This window comes from Bufo gargarizans, chromosome 10, assembly GCF_014858855.1.
Source record: "Bufo gargarizans isolate SCDJY-AF-19 chromosome 10, ASM1485885v1, whole genome shotgun sequence".
In the NCBI taxonomy this organism is placed as follows: domain Eukaryota; kingdom Metazoa; phylum Chordata; class Amphibia; order Anura; family Bufonidae; genus Bufo; species Bufo gargarizans.
In genome coordinates, this window is record NC_058089.1 from 113,082,228 (window position 1) to 113,104,828 (window position 22,601).

At 44.3% G+C, this 22,601-nt stretch overlaps 1 protein-coding gene and 1 long non-coding RNA gene across 2 annotated transcripts in view; one reads left to right on the plus strand and one right to left on the minus strand.

Annotated features, from left to right (window-relative positions):
- Window positions 1–10,598, plus strand: part of LOC122920104 (puratrophin-1-like) — an 82,286-nt gene extending 71,688 nt beyond the window's left edge. The window contains exons 20-25 of the mRNA XM_044269312.1: window positions 953–1,130; window positions 1,436–1,552; window positions 2,111–2,377; window positions 2,458–2,681; window positions 5,321–5,380; window positions 10,268–10,598. Of these exons, the coding sequence (XP_044125247.1) occupies window positions 953–1,130; window positions 1,436–1,552; window positions 2,111–2,377; window positions 2,458–2,681; window positions 5,321–5,362 (828 nt within the window). The 3' untranslated portion in view covers window positions 5,363–5,380; window positions 10,268–10,598. The remainder of the gene's footprint in view (window positions 1–952; window positions 1,131–1,435; window positions 1,553–2,110; window positions 2,378–2,457; window positions 2,682–5,320; window positions 5,381–10,267) is intronic.
- Window positions 10,599–16,469: 5,871 nt separating this feature from the next.
- On the minus strand, window positions 16,470–19,156 carry LOC122920758. The gene is made up of 3 exons (XR_006386935.1): window positions 19,118–19,156; window positions 16,725–16,772; window positions 16,470–16,644 (listed from the first exon to the last, which is right to left on the minus strand). It is a non-coding gene; the product is annotated as an uncharacterized LOC122920758 (long non-coding RNA).
- Between the last annotated feature and the right edge of the window lie 3,445 nt (window positions 19,157–22,601).

Here is a 22,601-nt window from a genome sequence, read left to right on the forward strand (position 1 = left end):
TTATTATTATTTTTTTTAACCCCTTCAGCCCTATTGTACTATGCATTCTGTATTAAGAATGATATTATTTTCCCTTATAACCATGTTATAAGGGAAAAACCATAACCATGTTATAAGGGGAAATAATACAATCTAGACAACCTTGAACCCAAACCTGAACTTCAATGAAGAAGTTCGGATCTGGGTACCACATTCAGTTTTTGCCGCAACGCATACGGACCCGCTCGTCTTGAAGGGGCCTAAAGCTGTTATGCAGTGTCAGATATTGGTGACTCATCCTGAGCATGGGTCATCAATATCAAATCAGCAGGGTGCCGACAGCCAGCACCTGAGCTGTTCAGCTGTTTACCTGCACGTCATCAAGCTCAGTGTTTCCCAACCAGTGTGCCTCCAGCTGTTGCAAAACTACAACTCCCAGCATGCCCGCACAGCCAAAGGCAACACTCCAGGTTTTCTGCTGCAAAATTGTATTAAGACAATCCACAATATAATACAGTAGCAGCAAAGTGGATGAGATGTTGAAAAAATGTCATCCACATGCTGCAGGAAGTTTCTGCAAATAATTTGACATGAATTTAAATCCACGGCGCGTCAATTTACGCTGCGGATTCCCATCTCAGATTTCACCTGTTACAATGCAGATGGTGAAATTTGCAGCAAACCCGCAGCATTTACAGTATGAATTGCACAACCAGGTCTGGTGTGGATTTATTGTTACTTTTACTGCTGCTGAATTCAAGATTCCAGATACAATTTACATAACTTCATTTTAGGACACAATTGTAATTTTTTTGTTGCTGTTTTTTGAATACTTATAAATGACTGCATTATTTCTACAACACGTACATTCCCATTTCTTGGCATCCTTTTTTCTCATACTATAAACCCAATAAGGGATTACTGGTACGTTAGTTGTAGGGATTTGACCTTACTCCCTTTCTCTGGCTTGCAGACAGCAGACATTGGTTTGACTGAAAACTCTGGAGACAGTGGTCAGCGCTTTGAAATATGGTTCAGGAGGCGGAAATCCAATGACACTCACATTCTTCAAGCAAGCAGCGCTGAAATCAAGCAAGCATGGACAACTGACATTGCCAAAATCCTGTGGCAGCAAGCGACCAGGAATAAAGGTACAGTGAGTGACCAGTGCTATTTTGTAAGTGGCATGTGGATAGGAAACAAGGGGTTAATATATGGCTGCTGTGGACACCTTTCTGTTGCAGAAGATCTAGTCTAGCTGAATGCTGGGACCCCTGCTGATCAGCTTTACTGTCTTTTCTATAATCAAAAGCATTACACAGCGCCATTCAGTGGCCGTCATATACACTGTATCGCACATATATATCATTCAGGGATGTAGCTATAGGGGAAGCGGCTGCTTTGGGGCTCACACGCTTTTAGTAATTTTTTCCTCCTCTGCAATTCATTCCTACAGAGGTCCGCATGCAGGAAATGGTTTCTATGGGTGTCGGTAATAAGCCATTTTTGGACATCAAGCCGAGTGATGCAGCAATAAACAACCGTGCTATCGATTACATCATGAAAGGGCGAGGTATGCCATTATACCCCTATTACCCTCTGACGTTTACAGTATCAGGGTCCATTCACACGTCCGTTTTTTCTTTCCTGATCTGTTCCGTTTTTTGCGGAACAGATCAGGACCAGATCAGGACCCATTCATTTTCAATGGGTCCTGGAAAAAATCGGACAGCACAATGTGTGCTGTCCGTTTCCGTTGCTCCGTTCCGCATGTCCGTTTAAATATAAAACATGTCCTATTATGTTCCTGAAAAATCGGATCCTGGTACAATGCAAAGTCAATGGATCCGCAAAAAACGGAAGACATTAGGATGTCATTCCGTATGTCTTCCGTTTTTTGCGGAATCCGTTCCTGGAAACACATAGCAAATAATTGTTTTTTTGTTTTTTTTTCAAAGAAATCCCAACAACTTTATTTGATTATTGAATGTATACATGTTTCCGTTTTTTGCGGATCCGCAAAAAACGGATGACATACGGAAACATTTTCAGGAACAACGGATCCGCAAAAAACTGACGTGTGAATGTAGCCTTAGGCTGAGGTAGCTCATACCTTCTCTTTTATGTGCAGGGGCAAGGACCAGAGCCTCCATTGCCGTGTCCTTATTTGACCATTTAGATCCTTACAAGAGGACGCAGGCGCCCATCACGTGTAACTCTGTACCTTCTGCCTGTGGCCCTTCTTCTGCATCATTACTGGGACCCCTTAACCTGCACATGTATGTCAACCAAACATTTCTGCCCGGAGTGCTGTCCCCCACTAGATCATTTGAGACCAGTGGCTGCTTAGAGGAAGATGAGCTGGAGAACGAGACGAGCTGCAGCCAGCCTTCCATGAGTACGTGTCAGATTATCGGCCTTCTCCTGCATTCTTCTTACTGCTCAGCACATACTAATCGTCTTGCCTTTCACTTGCAGCCACAGAGAGCTCAGAGTCTTCTCACTGTATGTCTGGGGCTGGATCCAGCGGCTCGGACAGCGGTTGTGTCTCCAGTATTCCACAGGACAATCTGTCTGAAGATGCCGGGTCTCCGTGTGACGCCTCCGCACAGTACACCTTTCCAGAAAGAAGGAACAGCTCTGGTGTCACCTCCCCGGTGGTGGAAAAATCCAGATTCATCAACCGCCAATATATCTCTGCAGTAAGGGCGTCAATACTTCACACCACACAGATAGTGTCACTATACCATACACCCAGGATCAGCAGCCTTCAGAACTCCAGCTGTGGTGAAACTACCACTCTCAGCATGCTGCATTCACTTCTCTAGGAATTCTGAGAATAGCAGAGGAAGTATGAATGTTGGTAGTTGTGTTGCTGACCCCTGCCATACACTGTCCTCTAGGTAACTAACACATACTGCGATGAGTGGCACAACAGCTCACTATGTGCTGGAGAAGAGTCATGGTAATTCATGAGCTCCTCCGCTGCCTACCTGCTGATGAGTGGCAGTTTTCTTTTTAGTATTCATCATCAAGTGGGAGAGGAAGAGCTCATGAATTACCGTGACTGTTCTCTGGCACATCCTGTGAAGATCATGCAGCAGCTTTTCAGCATCAGTCACTGCTTCATGCTGCCCTCAGAATGTTCCCAGTATATGAACTATCATATAATGCATTGGTTTAACAAAAAAAAAAAAATGTAATTTTCTTCGTACACTGTGCTGCTAATGTAGCGAGTGGAACAGAAGGAAATGGTGCAGATTTCATTTCATTATAGTCCCAAAGTTATAAACCTGCTGAATTTAAGTGTGCGCCTTTATGGTTAGCAGCACCCCTGACCTCTCTGATGAAAAGCACAGATGTAATGTGAACAGAGTCTTACCCTGGGTTCACACCTGAGCGTTCCTCAAACGCGCGTTTTACGCGCGTTTTAGTCGCGCGTTTTTTGTAATAGTAAACGCGCGTTTGACGCGCGTTTGTGTCATTGACTGCAGTGTCCTATGGCCACAAACGCGCGTCAAAACGCCCCAAAGAAGCTCAAGTACTTGTTTGAGCGTCGGGCGTTTTACAGCGCGTTCGTACGCGCTGTAAAACGCCCAGGTGTGAACCATTCCCATAGGGAAGCATTGGTTTTCATGTCTTAAGCGTTTTACAGCGCGTTTGAACGCGCTGTAAAACGCTCAGGTGTGAACCCAGGGTTAGGGTCTAACATGCTGTGGTTCCACCACTAGAAGAGGTGAGGCTCATTAAAACAGTAAAACTGCATGTGTCACTTTGAATGTGCCATGTAAACAAACGCTTAGGCCTCTTTCACACGAGCACAGCACTCGCACTGACTCCTGATCCATTAATTTCAAAGGGTCTGTGTACATGAGTTTTTCCACGCATCAGTTCTGCGTTGTGTAAAAAACGCAGCATGTTCTGTATTCTGCGTTTTTCATGCAGCCCTGGCCCCATAGACGTGAATGGGGCTTTGGTGAAAAACGCATTGCATCCAGAAGCAAGTGCGGATGCAATACGTTTTTCACTGGTTATACCTTCAACGGAACAAAAGAGTCTAAAAACGGCAATGTATACAAAAATAAAAATAAACTTTATTGAATACATAAATATAAAAGCATAGAGGTGACAAAACCCACACAAAATGTGTGATACCTCCCGGCAGACAGGGTATGCAGAAGCTAATTAGTACAAGGTCGCTAAGAGATGTTGTTTGTAAACCTTCAGTTTTTTATAATGCGTGTGAAAACGCATCAAAACGCATTGCACCCGCGTGGAAAAAACTGAACGCAATCGCAGCCAAAACTGACTGAACTTGCTTGCAAAATGGTGCGAGTTTCACTGAACGCATCCGGAGCCAATCCGTCACGCTCGTACAAAAGAGGCCTCAGACTGACATAAAAAATACTAGTCTTCGGCTAGGTCTACACGACGACATTTGTCGCGCGACAGATAGGGTGCAACATTTGTCGCGCGACATTTTGTTGCACCAATGTCGCGCGTCAATTTTTATAATGGCAGTCTATGGTGTCGCACTGCAACATGCTGCGACTGCGACGCAACAGTCGCAGAAAAATCCATCTCAAAATGGATTTTCTGCGACTGTTGCGTCGCAGTTGCAGTGCGACACCATAGACTGCCATTATAAAAATTGTTGCGCGATATTGGTGCAACAAGATGTCGCGCGGCAAATGTCGTCGTGTATACCTAGCCTTAGGGCTCATGCACACGAACGTATTTCATTTACGTGTCCATTCCGTTTTTTGGGGGGGGTTTTGGCGGACCAATTCATTTCAATGGGTCCGCAAAAAAAAAACTGAAGTTACTCAGTTTGCATTCCATTTCCGTATGTCCATATTTCCGTTCTACAAAAAAATAGAACATGTCCTATTATTGTCCGCATTACGGGCAAGGATAAAAACTGTTCTATTAGGGGCCAGCTGTTCCGTTCTGCAAACTACTGTGTTGAAGGCCCATAACTGGGGCTCTATGGTTATTTTGCATATCACTGTTCCGCAAAATACGGAATGCACACAAACATCATCCATATTTTTTGCAGACCGCAAAATACATATGGTTTGACCCATGGTACCAATAAACAAAGTCGCCTCTGCTGCATCAGTAACACCTAAGTTCACACAACAGGATTAGAATAACACATGTTCTGCAATCACTGGACAAGGTCATTAATAAGTTATTATTGTCTCCAGGGACTCGTTAACCCCTTCATTTCTCACCACTTTCTATATAACACTTACTTCTGCTAACTGATTCCTGACTGGATGGATTATTTTCAGATTCTACAGTCTAACTACTCACTCATTACTGCTTCTCTCCTCAGAATCCAAGCCACATTTCCCTAAGTCCTTCCACCATTGTCTGAATGTCTTCTTAACATCCAGTAAGTGTCTCTTGTTATACCACATGTAACAGATCTGTGTGTGCTGCAGAGAGACCAAGTGCAGGGTCAGCTCTGCTCACTTTCTCCATATCGCTAAGTAACTTTCCACATGAGCGCCCGTCCTATATCATATCTGACCATTTATAGCTGTATTCAGCCCATGGAGTGCTGCGCCACATTCTGAGGGACTTTGGGGGTCATTTATCAAACTGGTGTAAAGTAGAACTGTCTTAGTTGCCCATAGCAACCAATCAGATTCCACCTTTCATTTTGGACAGCTCCTTTGCAAAATGAAAGGAGGTATCTGATTGGTCACTATCAGCAACTAAGGCTACTTTCACACTTGCGTTCAGAGCGGATCAGTCTGGTGTCTGCACAGACGGATCCGCTCCATTATAGTTTAGAAAAAATTCTAAGTTTGAAAGTTGCTCAGACGGATCCGTCCAGACCTTACATTAAATGGGGGACGGATCAGTTTGAAATTGAGCCATATTGTGTTAACTTCAAACAGATCCGTCCCCATTGACTTACGTTGTAAGTCTGGATGGATCCGTTTGCCTCCGCACGGCCAGGCGGACACCCTGCTGAGCGGAGGACAAAGGGTGCCAGACTGATGCATTCTGAGCAGATCCGTATCCACTCAGAATGCATTAGGGCAGTACGGATGTGTTCGGGGCCGCTTGTGAGAGCCTTCAAACGGAACTCACAAGCGGAGCCCCGAATGCTAATGTGAAAGTAGCCTAAGCCAGTTCTACTTTACTCTAGTTTGATAAATGACCCCCTGTATTTATTTATTTTCCTGTATCTGGCTATACAGCGCCCTCCAGAACGTTCAGTATGTTCATGACATTTGCCATAACCCGTTTGCTAGTAAGCAATAGCTATGGTAAATGCTGCAACAAGCGCCATTTACAGACTGTGCTGTCATTGAGGATGTGTTTTTATGCATGATCGACCAGAGTCATAGATAAACTATAGTTTTAGCGTTGATCTTTCACTGCATTCACACTGCCAAATTTACACAGGGCGATGTGCTGCAAAAAAAAAGACAAAAAATGGGTGATCGTCGCCACGTTTAGAAGGGGCCGTAACTAAAAATCTACACAAGCCATGTGGACTGCCACACGCTGCGCCTAATTTGTAAGGCATACACCTCATCAAAAATCAATGCCTTCTGTGTTTTTTCACAACACTGCCCCAAAATGTTTAAAAGTACATATAATAACAGTAGAGGTACACCTAAAATGGTGGCATTAAAAAATACAACTCACCCCTCATACATCTATGTATGTCAGTGGAAAAATCTAATATAGTTTTTGAAATGCACAGATGAAAAAAAATATCCCTAGAACCATAACAACTTGGATCACTGTAAGGCTTCATGTACATGGCCGCTGTCCATTTGGCCCGCAATGTACGGTCCCCGGCCATATCACAGATGCGGCCCCGTTCACTTGAATGTGTCGTCAATCCGGTAGATGCGGAACGGAGGCACGGATTGGAAGCTCTACAGAGTGCTTCTGTGGGTTTTCTGTCTGCGTCTGCAGACAGTGGCCACGCGGTCAGTGCCAGTGCATTGTGGACCTCAATTTGTTATTATCCATATTGCCTTGCTTGTGCACTATAGGAATAAGTGTCGTCCTCACAGGTGCTCACATAGTCCAGCACTTCTTCCTATAGTGTGTAAGCATGGCCACTGCTGCTGGATTGCAGGGTGGTCATAACCATGGAAAGGAGCAGTGTATAATGTGAAAAATGAATCCAGCCAGCAAAGGAAGCAATATGGATAATAACAATACATTAGTAAGTGCCTTGTATTAACTTTCTCTACAATGCCTTTTGCTCAAGTGAGACGATACCTTTTTCAATTAACCCCTTAAGGACTCAGCCCTATTTCACCTTAAGGACTTGGCCATTTTTTGCAAATCTGACCAGTGTCATTTTAAGTGCTGATAACTTTAAAACACTTTGACTTCTCCAGGCCATTCTGAGATTGTTTTTTCGTCACATATTGTACTTCATGACACTGGTAAAATTAAGTACATTTTTTTTTATTTTTTTGCATAATAAAATACCTAATTCACCCAAAATTTTGAAAAATTTGCAAATTTCAAAGTTTCAGTTTCTCTACTTCTGTAATACATAGTAATACCCCCAAAAATTGTGATGACTTAACATTCCACATATGTCTACTTCATGTTTGAATTATTTTGGAAATGATATTTTATTTTTTGGGGATGTTACAAGGCTTAGAAGTTTAGAAGCAAATCTTGAAATTTTTCAGAAATTTACAAAAAAACTATTTGTAGGGACCAGTTCAGGTCTGAAGTCACTTTGCGAGGCTTACATAATAGAAACCACCCAAAAATGACCCCATTCTATAAACTACACCCCTCAAGGTATTCAAAACTGATTTTACAAACTTCGTTAACCCTTTAGGTGTTGCACAAGAGTTATTGGCAAATGGGGATGAAATTTGAGAATTTCATTTTTTTGCCTAATTTTCCATTTTAACCCATTTTTTCCACTAACAAAGCAAGGGTTAACAGCCAAACAAGACTGTATCTTTATTGCCCTGACTCTGCCGTTTACAGAAACACCCCATATGTGGCCGTAAACTACTGTACGGCCACACAGCGGGGCCTAGAGTGAAAGGTGCGCCGTATGGTTTTTGGAAGCCAGATTTTGCTGGACTGTTTTTTTGACACCATGTCCCATTTGAAGCCCCCTGATGCACCCCTAGAGTAGAAACTCCATAAAAGTGACCCCATCTAAGAAACTACACCCCTCAAGGTATTCAAAACTGATTTTACAAACGTTGTTAACCCTTTAGGTGTTGCATAAGATTTAATGGAAAATAGATACAATTTCAAAATTTCACATTTTTGGCAGATTTATTATTTATGGCCCTGATTCTGTAGTTTACAGAAACACCCCATATGTGGTCGTAAACTGCTGTTCAGGCACACGGCAGGGCGCAGAAGGAAAGGAATGCCATACGGTTTTTGGAAGGCAGATTTTGCTGGACTGGTTTTTTTGACACCATATCCCATTTGAAGCCCCCCTGTTGCACCCCTAGAGTAGAAACTCCAAAAAAGTGACCCCATTTTAGAAAGTACGGAATAGGGTGGCAGCTTTGTTGGTACTAGCTAGTTTAGGGTACATATGATTTTTGGTTGCTCTATATTACACTTTTTGTGCGGCAAGGTAACAAGAAATAGCTTTTTTGGCCCTTTTTTTTTTGTTATTTACAACATTCATCTGACAGGTTAGATCATGTGGTAATTTTATAGAGCAGGTTGTCACGGACGCGGTGATACCTAATATGTATACAATTTTTTTTATTTAAGTTTTTATACAATAACTTCATTTTTAAAACCCCAAAAATGTTTTAGTGTCTCCATAGTCTAAGAGCCATAGTTTTTTCAGTTTTTGGGCGATTATCTTGAGTAGGGTCTCATTTTTTTGCGGGATGAGATGACGGTTTGATTGGCACTATTTTGGGGTGCATATGACTTTTTGATCGCTTGCTATTACACTTTTTGTGACGTAAGATGACAAAAAATGGCTTTTTTTACACAGTTTTTATTTTTTATGATGGTCACCTGAGGGGTTAGGTCATGTGATATTTTTATAGAACCGGTCGATACGGACGCGGCGATACCTAATATGTATACTTTATTTTTATTTATGTAAGTTTTACACAATGATTTCATTTTTTAAACAAAAAAAATCATGTTTTAGTGTTTCCATAGTCTAAGAGCCATAGTTTTTTCAGTTTTTGGGCGATTATCTTGGGTAGGGTCTCATTTTTTGCGGGATGAGATGACGGTTTGATTGGTACTATTTTGGCGTACATGCGACTTTTTTGATCACTTTTATTACCTTTTTTGAGAAGTAAGGCGGGCAAAATTTCAATTTTCTCATAGTTTTTATTTTTATGGCGTTCACCGTGCGGGGAAAGTAATATGACCGTTTTATAGATCCGGTCGTTACGGACGCGGCGATACCTAATATGTGTAGTGTATTTTATTTTTTAAATTTTTATTCAGTGATAAATGTTATTTTTTTTTATCTTAACTTTTTTCACCTTTTTTTACATTTTTTTTTACCCAGACCCACTTGGTTCTTGAAGATCCAAGATCCAGTGGTCTGATGTCTGTATAATACAGTACAGAACCCTATATAGGGTTCTGTACTGTATTTTACTTACACTGAACAGATCTATGCTTTTAGCATAGATCTGTTCAGCACCATGGACAGCAGGACGCCTGAGCAGGCGTCCTGTTGCCATGGGAACCTTCCCCGTCTGCCACAACTTCGCAGACGGGGAAGGGTAAGCACAGGGCTGAGGGGGGCTCTCTCCCTCTTCATCGGGGGGCTGCAAAGGCACAGCAGCCCCCCGATGGAGAGGGAGGGAGCTCCCTGACCAATGACAGTTAACCTTTTCCATACCGCGGTCCGTACGGACCGCGGTATGGAAAGGGTTTAAACGGCTGACATCTGCGCAGATGTCAGCCGTTTATACCAGGGTGCCAGCAATGTGCTGGCACCCTGGTATAACCCACTAGAAGCCAACGAATTTTCAAGGGGAGGCGTGCGGGGGATCGCCTGCCACAACGCCCCCACCACCGGCATAAAATCGTGCAGGGGTGCAGGGGGGGTGGGGGGTTGAAAAATCTCTAATTTAGGCACTCAAAAGTTTCTGATCCACCGCTGGGATCAGAAACAGCAAAAAGCGCAGCAAACGCCCTGCGTCCTTAAGGGGTTAAAATTAACTGTGTCAGGGGAAATAATGGGGGAGATTTATCAAAATCAACCAATCAGATTCCACCCTTCAATTACATCAAAGTAACAGTCACTGATTTATTTTTATTTTTTCCTCAGGTGTGAACAATTCTTCAGCTATTGGACTTGATGAAGCTGCGTCCTCCCGGATCATCAGCCCTCCTAACAGACGACTTAGTGACCTGCTCACGTGTAATATTTCTCGCTCCTTGTATATAGTCTATTATCAGCTGTCGGTTTGTTGCTTCCTATATGGGACAGACCTATTAAGCTGCGCAGTTTGTACAATTTATAAAAAGAATCTTTTGCAAAATAGATCCTGTATTTAATAACGAACCCTTCCTGATGATGAACTGGAATCTGATGTGCATCATATGTTATTATAGTTTTCCAAAACTAGAAGTAATTTATTTACTGGAGGTAACGCTCAAATCTGAATAAAACAGTTTTATTCCTAGTCTCTCTGTTGTGCTAACAAAATGAAATCCATACAATTTAAATATTCACCCCAAATCCTGAGCAGACCATTAGCTCCTTAATAGGGAACCTGTCAGCTCCCGTATGCTGATCTCACACCCACTGATTTCAGCATTCAGTACTTATAGGTTACTGACCTGCTGAACCTCGTACCAGCGTCGTGCTAGAGAGGAGTCTGATGCTACGCGCTGCCCCTGCCTAGGGACGATGACTGACAGTTTTCACAGGGAGAAACCTGCCAATCATCTGGAGTCATGGGAGGGCAGCATGCTAAAAGTACTGAATGCCGTTACAGTCTGCTTTTCTGTACACTATGCTCCCCTCAGTGAGGGCAGCCTATGGAAGCTGACAGGTTTCCTTTAACTCGCCAGCAATAAATAAATCAGTAATAAATACTTAAAAATAGCTTTCCCTAGATGCTGGAAAATGCAGTCACTTAACTGAAGAGGTGGGGTGAGGAGGAAGCTAGTATAGAAGATTTCTCAGGGTTACACACGACGCAGACCTGTGATGTCCCTTCTGCAGCATCATGTTAACGCACTTGCCATATCTTTGTGCATACGGCAGAGAGAACTAAAGAGAAACAGAAGTAAACTGATGAATATTTACTGGAGAACAGTTTAGCAGCTGCCATTACCATTTAGAAGTGGCCTCAAACTGGTGCCGTTTATAGATTTACATAAAAGGCTGTGTTCACACAAGGCAGATTGTTAGCACACGGAAAAAAAAAAAATCAAATTTTCAGGGCTCACAATAAGGGTCCATTCACACGTCCTGTTTTTTTTCATCCTGAAAAACGGTCCGTTTTTTGCGGATCCGTTGTTCCTGAAAATGTTTCCGTATGTCATCCGTTTTTGCGGATCCGCCAAAAACGGGAGCATGTATACATTTCAATAATCAAATAAAGTTGTTTGGATTTCTTTGAAAAAAAAAATAGAAAAAATAAATAAATAAATAAATAAATTCGTTATGTGTTTCCAGGAACGGAATCCGCAAAAAACGGATGACATACGGAATGACATCCGAATGTCATCCGTTTTTTGCGGATCCATTGACTTTGTATTGTACCAGGATCCGATTTTTCAGGACAAGAATAGGACATGTTTTATATTTAAACGGACATGCGGAACGGAACAACGGAAACGGACAGCACACATTGTGCTGTCCGATTTTTTCCAGGACCCATTGAAAATGAATGGGTCCAGATCTGGTCCTGATCTGTTCCTGAAAAAACGGAACAGATCAGGAAAGAAAAAACAGACGTGTGAATGGACCCTTAGGCTATAGTCTATGTGAAAACCCCACAGCAGCATCCGATGCTGATCCTCTGATTTCTGCTGCGGTTTTGCATCCGCATCTTCAACCCTATTAAATGGGGCTAATCTGCATGCAGATGCCTGCTGTGGTTTATGGTGGTTTCCCTGCAAAAAAAAAAGGGGACATGGCCCTTCTAGACGCGATATAGAAATCCACATGGAAATAATCTGTAGCCACATGGATGGCAGCATAGATTCCCATTGGAAACCAGCTGTTTTTGTACACACAATCTACCATGTGAACAAGTCCTTAATGATTATTAGCAGAAAATGTAGTAAATGTCAGCAAGTAAAGAACATTACATAGTTTAGAGGTACTCCCCTCTGAACATGTATGGCATACACACAGGACAACCCCTTCAGTCTTCATACAGCATGGTGCGACTCGATCCCGCACCAACTTTTACTTCAAAAGCAGAATCACAAGCAAATGCTGACAAGGCTGATGGAAGACATCAGGCTATAGTTATAATCACACACCTCTAGCCAGCACAGTAGAGCCTCTCTCTTGTGTTTCTTTCCTTCATAAAACTTTGGAACCATCAAGTTATTGACAAACTGTCTGACTGGAATCTGAAAAGCCTGAAAGGAAATGTAAAATGTTATAGCTTTTCTGATTTCCTGTACAGCAACGACAGAGAAATGGACAAATGTCTGTAAAGCTCTGCAGAAAATGAGTAAAATAATAAAATCTTATCAATGCTGACAGCTCGGAGATACCCACTGGCAGTGATCTGATCATTAGAAAAGCACAGTCTGCTCTGCCCTCAGCCCCAGATCCTAATTATCTTCAGTCACTGTGGAGGGATATGTGTAACTAGCTCAATAAGAATAAGGCTACTTTCACACCTGCGTTAGGTGCGGATCCGTCTGGTATCTGCACAGACGGATCCGCACCTATAATGCAAACGCTTGTATCCGTTCAGATCGGATCTGTTTGCATTACCATGAACAAAATTATATATATTTTTTTTTTCATAATGCAAACCGATCCGTTTCCAATTGCTCCATATTGTGTCAGTGAAAATGGATCCATTTGGCTCCGCATCGTCAGGCGGACATCAAAACGCTGCAAGCAGCGTTTTGGTGTCCACCTCCAGAGCGGAATGGAGGCTGAACGGAGGCAAACTGATGCATTCTGAACGGATCCTTATCCATTCAGAATGCATTGGGGCTAAACTGATCCATTTTGGGCCGCTTGTGAGAGCCCTGAAACGGATCTCACAAGCGGACCCAGAACCGCCAGTGTGAAAGTAGCCTAATAAGCTGACAATGGGCCATTCTTACATTACTAAACCAAGATATGCACATTTCTATTGCCGACATGGAGCTTACACACTAGACAATAACTGTTAGATTAGTAAGGGCCCAGTGGAAAGACATCAGAGATGTGCTCCACTGTGCACTCCTCAGTTGATACTCCATTCAAAGTCTACCTTGCTGCTGTTGTGTGTCCCGGGGCCATGGTGTCTGTGGTTGGACTCCCACCAATCTAGCATTTATCTACCAAGTGTTTAATTTATCAGTTACTCACCCAACACATGCTCACAAGTCTCATCACGTTACAGATACTGGGCTTGGGGTTCCCCTGCTGTATACAGTCCAAGATTAGGTCGATCAGGAAGGAATGGCACTGCCTTGCGTACATTATCTCTTTATGTGACATATTCAAAGTGAGAAAAAAATGATCTGCAAAAGCAAAACATAAAAGGCAATAGGCATAAAGCAGGTAGAACGGAAATTAATTCAGTGCATCATCATCCCCACACCTGCTGCTGACACAGATTGTGTGTTTCAATCATGTGGCTGGATGGTTAAAATTGTAAGTGAAGAGTCTAATTTGAATTTCATGTGGGAGGCACCGTACCTTCCGCTGTACCCTCAGCACACCTTGGGATATCCATTTCATTTGTATATATGATGCTGTCTTCAAAAGTTGTTGAGCTCCCATCAGCGGCCAGCAGGGGTCGGTGCTGTACCCAAAGAATAGTCCCAAGATCACCAAGTCCTCCTCTCTCTATCAACAGGCATGGAGCTTCTAAAAAGGACACATGGATAGGAGTGCTGCACAATTACGGCAGCAGATTGCCATGTTCTTACATTTTATCTCTGCATAACATTCATTATAATAATACAATAACAGAGAGTCTGCACAACAACCCATTGGTCTCATAAAGGTACATAGTTGTAACAACTCCAAGACAAATATGCCCACTATATCTATACTCTTACGCTGGGTTCACACCTGAGCGTTTTAGGCTACTTTCACACTAGCGTTCGGGCGGATCCGTTCTGAACGGATCCGCTCATAATAATGCAGACGGAGGCTCCGTTCAGAACGGATCCGTCTGCATTATATTAGCAAAAAAAAGCTAAGTGTGAAAATAGCCTGGGACGGATCCGTCCAGACTTTCAATGTAAAGTCAATGGGGGACGGATCCGCTTGAAGATTGAGCCACATTGTGGCATCTTCAAACGGATCCGTCCCCATTGACTTAGGCTACTTTCACACTAGCGTTCGGGTTTCCGTTCGTGAGCTCCGTTTGAAGGAGCTCACGAGCGGACCCGAACGCAGCCGTCCAGCCCTGATGCAGTCTGAATGGAGGCGGATCCGCTCAGACTGCATCAGTCTGGCGGCGTTCAGCCTCCGCTCCGCTCGCCTCCGCACGGACAGGCGGACAGCTGAACGCTGCTTGCAGCGTTCGGGTGTCCGCCTGGCCGTTCGGAGGCGTGCGGATCCGTCCAGACTTTCAATGTAAGTCAATGGGGACGGATCCGTTTGAAGATGCCACAATGTGGCTCAATCTTCAAGCGGATCCGTCCCCCATTGACTTTACATTGAAAGTCTGGACGGATCCGTCCCAGGCTATTTTCACACTTAGCTTTTTTTTGCTAATATAATGCAGACGGATCCGTTCTGAACGGAGCCTCCGTCTGCATTATTATGAGCGGATCCGTTCAGAACGGATCTGCCCGAACGCTAGTGTGAAAGTAGCCTTACATTGAAAGTCTGGACGGATCCGCACGCCTCCGAACGGCCAGGCGGACACCCGAACGCTGCAAGCAGCGTTCAGCTGTCCGCCTGTCCGTGCGGAGGCGAGCGGAGCGGAGGCTGAACGCCGCCAGACTGATGCAGTCTGAGCGGATCCGCCTCCATTCAGACTGCATCAGGGCTGGACGGCTGCGTTCGGGTCCGCTCGTGAGCTCCTTCAAACGGAGCTCACGAACGGAAACCCGAACGCTAGTGTGAAAGTAGCCTTACAGCGCGTTCCTACGCGCTGTAAAACGCACAACAGGCAAGAACCAATGATTCCCTATGGGAATGGTTCTCACCTGGGCGTTTTACAGCGCGTACGATCGCGCTGTAAAACGCCCGACGCTCAAACAAGTGCTTGAGCTTTTTTTTGGGCGTTTGTCGCGCGTTCCCGCACATAGATATTCGTACAATCGCGCATACAGAGCACTCGTTTCAGAACGCTCAGGTCTGAACCCAGCGTTAGGGCATGTTCACACATAACAGATACACTTTGATGTCTCCATGTAGATTTGCAGGCAGAAAATATGCAGCATTTGTAAGTGTCAGGAACAACTCTATGCAGATTTTAAATTTGAAACATGTCAATTTTTCACCCTTTCAAATGTAGAGGCGTAAAATAAACAACATAATCTGGAGCACTCAAGGAATTTACTGTAAACTCCATAACTGATTTTTTTTTTCCACAGTGAATTCAGACTGTGGACTGTACCTACAGATTTGCCCAGGTAAAATCTGCAGTTTATTACAGCACCTGGATGACATTTCATATGGCTCATCCATATGCCGCAGACTAGAGATGAGCAAATTTTATATTTTGAAATTCGTTTGCGATTCGTTTAATGGTAAAAGCACAATTGCGTTATGGATTCCGTTACCACAAACCATAACGCAATTCTATGACAGAATGCATAACGGAATGCCTTTAGAGGCATCCCATTATTCATTCCATCATAATAGAAGTCTATGGGCTGCATATCGGATCTGTCCCATTTCCGTTATGCAGGAGAGGACTCCCCTGCACAACGGAAACGGGACAGATCCGTTATGCAACCCATAGACTTCTATTATGATGGAATGCCTCTAAAGGCATTCTGTTATAGAATTGCGTTATGGTCCATGGTAACGGAATCCATAGTGCAATTCTGCTTTTACCAGTAAACAAAGCGGAAATTTGCTCATCTCTACCGCAGACCTTTTCTGCATTGAAAAACAAGCAAGGTATGGATTTTTTCATCCGAGGTGAATCCAGAACAAAATCCACATGTTTACTTACCCATAAAAAATTATTCTCACCTGTATTGGAGGCCGTTTTGTCATCCAGTGGTGGATGGCTGCATTGCATCACAGTCTGTGTTAATCTACTGTATTCATGATGTCGACTACTGGAGTCACATGCAGGAGTGAACCCCTGCATTACTTCCTTTACTGTAGGCCCATCTTGCTGCATCTCCCCTCTGCATCCCGAGTACAGAAGTCCTTCTCCACCTATGTGATACTTCAGTGAGTTCCCTCTATCTGATGCTAGAAAAGTACCACATGCTGGGGGTATGCACTGATGACAGGCAGAGATTGTGGTGCTGCTTTCACTCCCAGCTGTATAGTCAGTGCAGTCCTGTACCGTTTCATCCACTTCCCGACCCTCATTACTATGAAGGAAATGACTGAGATTTACAGCTGGACTCCTTAACTCTCCTAACTTATCGGGGACAAGCCCTTTGGAGCTTACAGTTATGTTCTCTTGGAGTCCGTCTGCAGATGAAAACCAACTCATAACCTGAAATACAGGAATTATATATTGTACACAGTAACTCCACCAGCAGAAAAGTGAGTGCAGCTCTGGAGTATAATAGACAGCACTAGATGAAAATGTGTACTTTGGTTCCATCTGCTGTATACAGAGAGCAACAACACAGTAAGGGCTTTTGCACATCACACTCAGGAGATGTTCCCTCCAGTATCTCTTTTTTATCAAAATTATGAAAGAAATGATGTGTCAAAATCTGATCTACAAGACATACAGGAGACATGATCCCCTGAATTTCATGTAAAAATAGCTTGATGTTGCAGAACCAGTCTTTTGTGATCTATACAGGTCAATGGGGACAGTGCCAGCAAGACAGGTTACACATAGAAAAGACTGCCCCAACTACCACCACAAACATCAGAAACCCTTAAAGTGTAACTGCTGTTTGTTTATTTTTTTGCTAATGTGTAGGGACAGTGACAAGGAACATTTTTGTAATATACTTTATTTAGGGAGAACGTTTATTTTTAGGTAAGCGCTCGGTACAGGCAGTGCAGGCAGGCAGGGGGAAGCTGCTACACAGTATATAAGGACAGCTATGAGAGCTTCCTCCTGCCTGCACTGCCTTAAGTGAGCGCTTACAGCTCACACAGGCATCGCTCATGGCGGCTGCTTTATTAGTTAGCCGGGAGTGCAGGGGGAAAGCGTCTTACTGACAGTACTGGCCACGCTAGTCAGTGAGCTTACAGAGTGTACAAGTGCATTATATTTAATAAAAAGGGGGAATGTATATTTAATTTTAACACATAAGGCTCCTGTGCCGCCCAGGCTGTATGGGAGCAGCTCCCGCACACCCCCTCTCTCCTATGCTAATAAAAGACGGATGGCCCTTCGCAACACTCATTTAAAAGAGCGCCGCTAAGGGACATTTCAGCCACAGTTTTCTACTAAAAATAAACGTTTTCCCTAACTAAAGTATATTACAAAAATGTTCCCTGTCACTGTCCCTACAAATCAAATGAAACCACAGTAACGCTGGGTTCGCGATGGAGCGCTCTGTATGCGCGATTGTACGGGCGTTTGCAATCGCGCATACAGAGACAAGCGAACACCTATTGTCGCGCGTTCCCGCTGAAGTCTATGTACGGGAACGCGCGACAAGACGCCCCAAAGAAGCTCATGTACTTCTTGGGGCGTCGGGCGTTTTACAGCGCAATCGTACGCGCTGTAAAACGCTCAGGTGTGAACCATTCCCATAGGGAATCATTGGTTCTTGCCTGTTGAGCGTTTTACAGCGCGTAGGAACGCGCTGTAAAACACTCAGGTGTGAACCCAGCCTTCCGCTTACATTTTTTTTTTTATTCACTTAAAAAAAAAAAAAAATCTACATTTTATACTCTGACACCCACAATTTGAACATGGATCAGTTGATCATTAATTCCATAGACTGCAATAGTATACTACTGCAGTCCATGGGATTTTCACTGGCTGCCACAGGACTTAATAGGCAGTTTACTGTGGCAGACCTGGGAGCCTTCACAATGCCAAATGCTGCCATAGCAATCTATCACTACCTGCAGTTTTGCTGCAGGGGGGTGCTGAACGGAGGTCAGAGAGGGTACCTTCCTTCTGACTTAACCTCTCAGGTGCCACAGTCCGTATTGACCACAGCATCTGAGGTGACAGTTATCCAGAACTGGGTTCATCTCCGGTCATTGCCGGCAGGTGTCAGCTATACTACACAGCCAGCACCCGCAGCATATGGAGTTGGGAACACCCCTCCTGCACTAATGCTGTATATTTACTTGGACCGGTTGGGCAGGATTTAACTATGGTAGCATTTACATAGGCTCAATGTTTGAGGGTCCATCATTAAAACACAAATTAAGTAAGGAGGCACATTTCAGTGTGCATTAAAAAGAGGGAAGTTTGTCACTAAACCCAAGACAGCAATGAGGGGGTTGCAGTGGGGTAATGTTTATTATGATAATATTTTCTCTCTAGAGTAAGGAAACATAGTCTTGACGGATGCGATAGCCTGCACTTGGTTCTTTTATGACTGTTCACTTTCCATTCTCCTCCCTCCCTCCCTGAGTGACGGATACAATCATTCTATATACCAATTACACTGACCACCTGTCGAGTTATGTGACCAATACAAATGCATATTATTCTCATTTACATCCTAATAGAGGCAGCTCCCTGCTGATTATATCTGCTTCCTTTTTAGCAGGTTGATCAATATAAAGAGCAGGACTTAGTACAACAAAGAATCTAACATCTGGGATTATCTTGGGAAACAACACACTACATTTTACATAGGACTTAATGCAAAGTGTGAACATTTACACAAATAGACACAAGAAACAAGTCACCTCCAGTTTAGGATCCACTAAGTGGTGGGCACATCTGCGTCCTTTAACCCACAATCTGCAGAACAAATTTAACAAATTAATATTTAAACTATCAAAACACAGCAAAAAAAGATACATAATGGCAATTAAAAGGCCTCAACATACCAGTGGATCAATCTGCAATTCTCTCATGTTTTATTTTACTAAAAAAACTATAGATTTTTGTTTGTTGGGGGGGAGGGGAGGGGGGACTTCAGGAAATCAAGAAAGCAAAGACTGAGGAGCAGTTATTGATATAACTTTAACGACCATGTACACCTTTGGGGACACATCTTTTTTTTATTATTGCAGTGTTCTCATTATGAACTAAAAATCTATTTTTTTTAATTGTTCTTCATTAACCCTTTCAAGACCAAGCTATTTTTCACCTTTGTGACCACGTCTAATTTAGCAAATCTGACATGTGTCACTATGTGCTATTAAGGCCTTATGCACACACGGACATTTTTTTTGCAGTCCGCAAAAACGGTTTCCGTTTTTTCCGTGATCCATGTCCGTTTTTTCTTCCGTGGGTCTTCCTTGATTTTTGGAGGATCCACGGACATGAAAAATGAAAAAAAAAAAATCTAAGTCAAGTTCGCCTTTGAAATGATAAGAAAAAACGGACACGGATTACGGACGCGGATGACAATCTTGTGTGCAGCCGTGATTTTTCACGGACCCATTGACTTGAATGGGTCCGTGAACCGTTGTCTGTGAAAAAAATAGGACAGGTCATATTTTTTTCACGGACTGGAAACACGGATCACAGACGCAGATGCCAAACGGAGCATTTTCCGATTTTCCCACGGACCCATTAAAAGGTCGTGTGCATGAGGCCTAATTTTGGAATGCCTTTACTTATCCAAACCATTCTGAGATTGTTTTCTCGTGACACATTGTACTTCATGATAGTCATAAATTTGAGTCAATATATTTTACCTTTATTTATGAAAAAAATCCCAAATTTACAAAAAATCCACAATTTAAAAAATTTCTATTTCTCTGCTTTTAAAACAGAAAGTGATGCCTCATAAAATATTTATTACTTAACATTCCCCATATGTCTACTTTACGTTGGCATCATTTTGTAAACGTCATTTAAATTTTTTAGGACGTTAGAAGGCTTAGAATTTTATAAGCAAATCTTAAAATTTTAAAGAAAATTTCCAAAACCCACTTTTTAAGGACCAGTTTAGTTCTGGAGTCACTTTGTGGGGCTTACATAGTGGAAACCACTCATAAATGACCCAATTGCAGAAACTACACCCTTCAAGCTACTCAAAACGGATTTTACAAACTTTGTTAACCCTTTAGGTGTTACACAAGAATTAAAGGAAAATGGAGATGACATTTCTAAATTTCACCTTTTTGGCAGATTTTCCATTTTAATCCATTTTTTCTTTAACACATCGAGGGTTAACAGCCAAACAAAACTCAATTTCTCGCTAGTATCATTGGGGGACACAGACCGTGGGTATAGCTGCTTGCTGCCACTAGGAGGCGACACTAGGCTAAGAAGTGATAACTCCTCCCCCGCAGGCTATACCCCCTCCAGCCTGGAGAGAGCATATCAGTTTTTAGCTTAGTGTCGTAGGAGGCAGACCGGCTTACTTTTATTATTTTATCTTTTTCCTCTTTTAGGTTGGGGAAACAGAGTCGCCTAGCCACTCTGTCTACCCCGGGAGCAAGGCCGGTGTCGGAATCCCCTCACCGCTCGCCCTCCCCAAGAAACGGAAGTGGACCAGGGCAGCCCAGCTCCCCTGCTTCCCGCCAGCCAAGGGGTCACCTGAATCCGGCGAGTCCCTCCGCCATTCCAGTCTCCTGCCACTTCGTGTGCCAGCGGCTGAAGAGGTGACCCTGCTGGTACTCTGAGAAAGGGTGAAGAGAAGAGGATGAAGATGGGGTGAGTAGTCCGTATTGGGTAAGTACCTCGGCCCTTCCCCTCCCCCCCCCGGTCACCTCATCATAAGATGGAGGACCTTTTTCCTCAGGTGGGCCATTCATGGTGAGGGCCCCACATTACCTCAGGCCCAATGTAGGTTTGGGCTTCTGTCCATACGGGGGGCCTGGGTTCTCCTCAGATTCTGGTCCAGTTGTACGGCCTGCGGGGTGAGCTCCCGCGGCCGATGTTCAGCCAGGGCACTTGCAGAGCGCCGCTCCGGTCACTCCACTCCCGGCCGGCTATTCGTTTGGCCGGCGCCAAAAATTTAGCCCCCGGCTCCTCTTCGGGCCTACCGGGACTCAGCCCGTGCAGTTGTTTTAGCGGCACGGGATGGGTTCCCGCAGCGAGAGTGGACACTCCCCCTCCAAATCAGTGGGCAGACATCGGCGGTTGCTCTTCAGGCCCCGCTGTGGTAACCGGCCGGCAGTACCGCCCGGTCGGCTGTGCGCCGAACTTTATGTCCCGGCGTTGCGGCCTACTAGGCCGCAACTTTCATTCCAGTTATGGAGGGGGCGGGTTCGTCCTTTTGGCGCGGATTTTCCCAGACTAGCTGTCGCTCCTCCCCCAGGTGCCCCGCTGAGCTCCGCATCTGGTCCTCTGAGCTGGGTTAACCCTTTGTGGCAAGTCGTTTGTTTGCAGCCGTCACTGCATTATCTGAGTGTCCCTTTTCTGCAGGCCAATTACCTTAGATTAGGAAGTTAACCCTAACCCCTTCCTGCCGGCATGTCCACCCTAGTGGTGGGGTATGGGGCTGGGCCCATGTCCTATCTGGACAGGGGAGGATTGCTCACAGTTTCCCAATCCGCCCTCAAGGGGCTGTTTAGTTGAGAATGCACACATGAAGAATTCCCAGACCACCTTCTGGGTCGTCTGGTGTATAGGCCAACACATGTGAAATCCAGGGGAGCACATCTGAGGGATTCCCAATCCGCCATACGGGCCGTTTGGTTGATAATGCTCCACCTGCACAAATACAGGGGAGCACATCTGAAGGATTCCCAATCCGCCCGCTGAGGCCGTTTGGTTGATAATGCTCCACCTGCACAAATGCAGGGGAGCACATCTGCAGGATTCCCAATCCGCCCGCTGGGCCGTTTGGTTGATAATACTCCACCTACAAAAATACAGGGGAGCGCATCTGAAGGATTCCCAATCCGCCCTACGGGGCCGTTTGGTTGATTTAATGCTCCACCTGCACAAATCCAGGGGAGCACATTTGAGGATTCCCAATCCGCCAGCTGAGGCCGTTGGTTGATAATACTCCACCTGCACGGATCCGGGGGAGCACATCTGAAGGATTCCCAATCCGCCCTACGGGGCCGTTTGGTTGATAATGCTCCACCTGCACGGATCCGGGGGAACACAGATGCAGGATTCCCAATCCGCCCTACGGGGCCGTTTGGTTGATAATGCTCCACCTGCACAAGCCAGGGGAGCACAGCTGCTGGATTCCCAATCCACCCTCTTGGGTCATTTGGTTGTTAATCCACATGCGCAATCCAATGGAGGACCTCTGGCAGT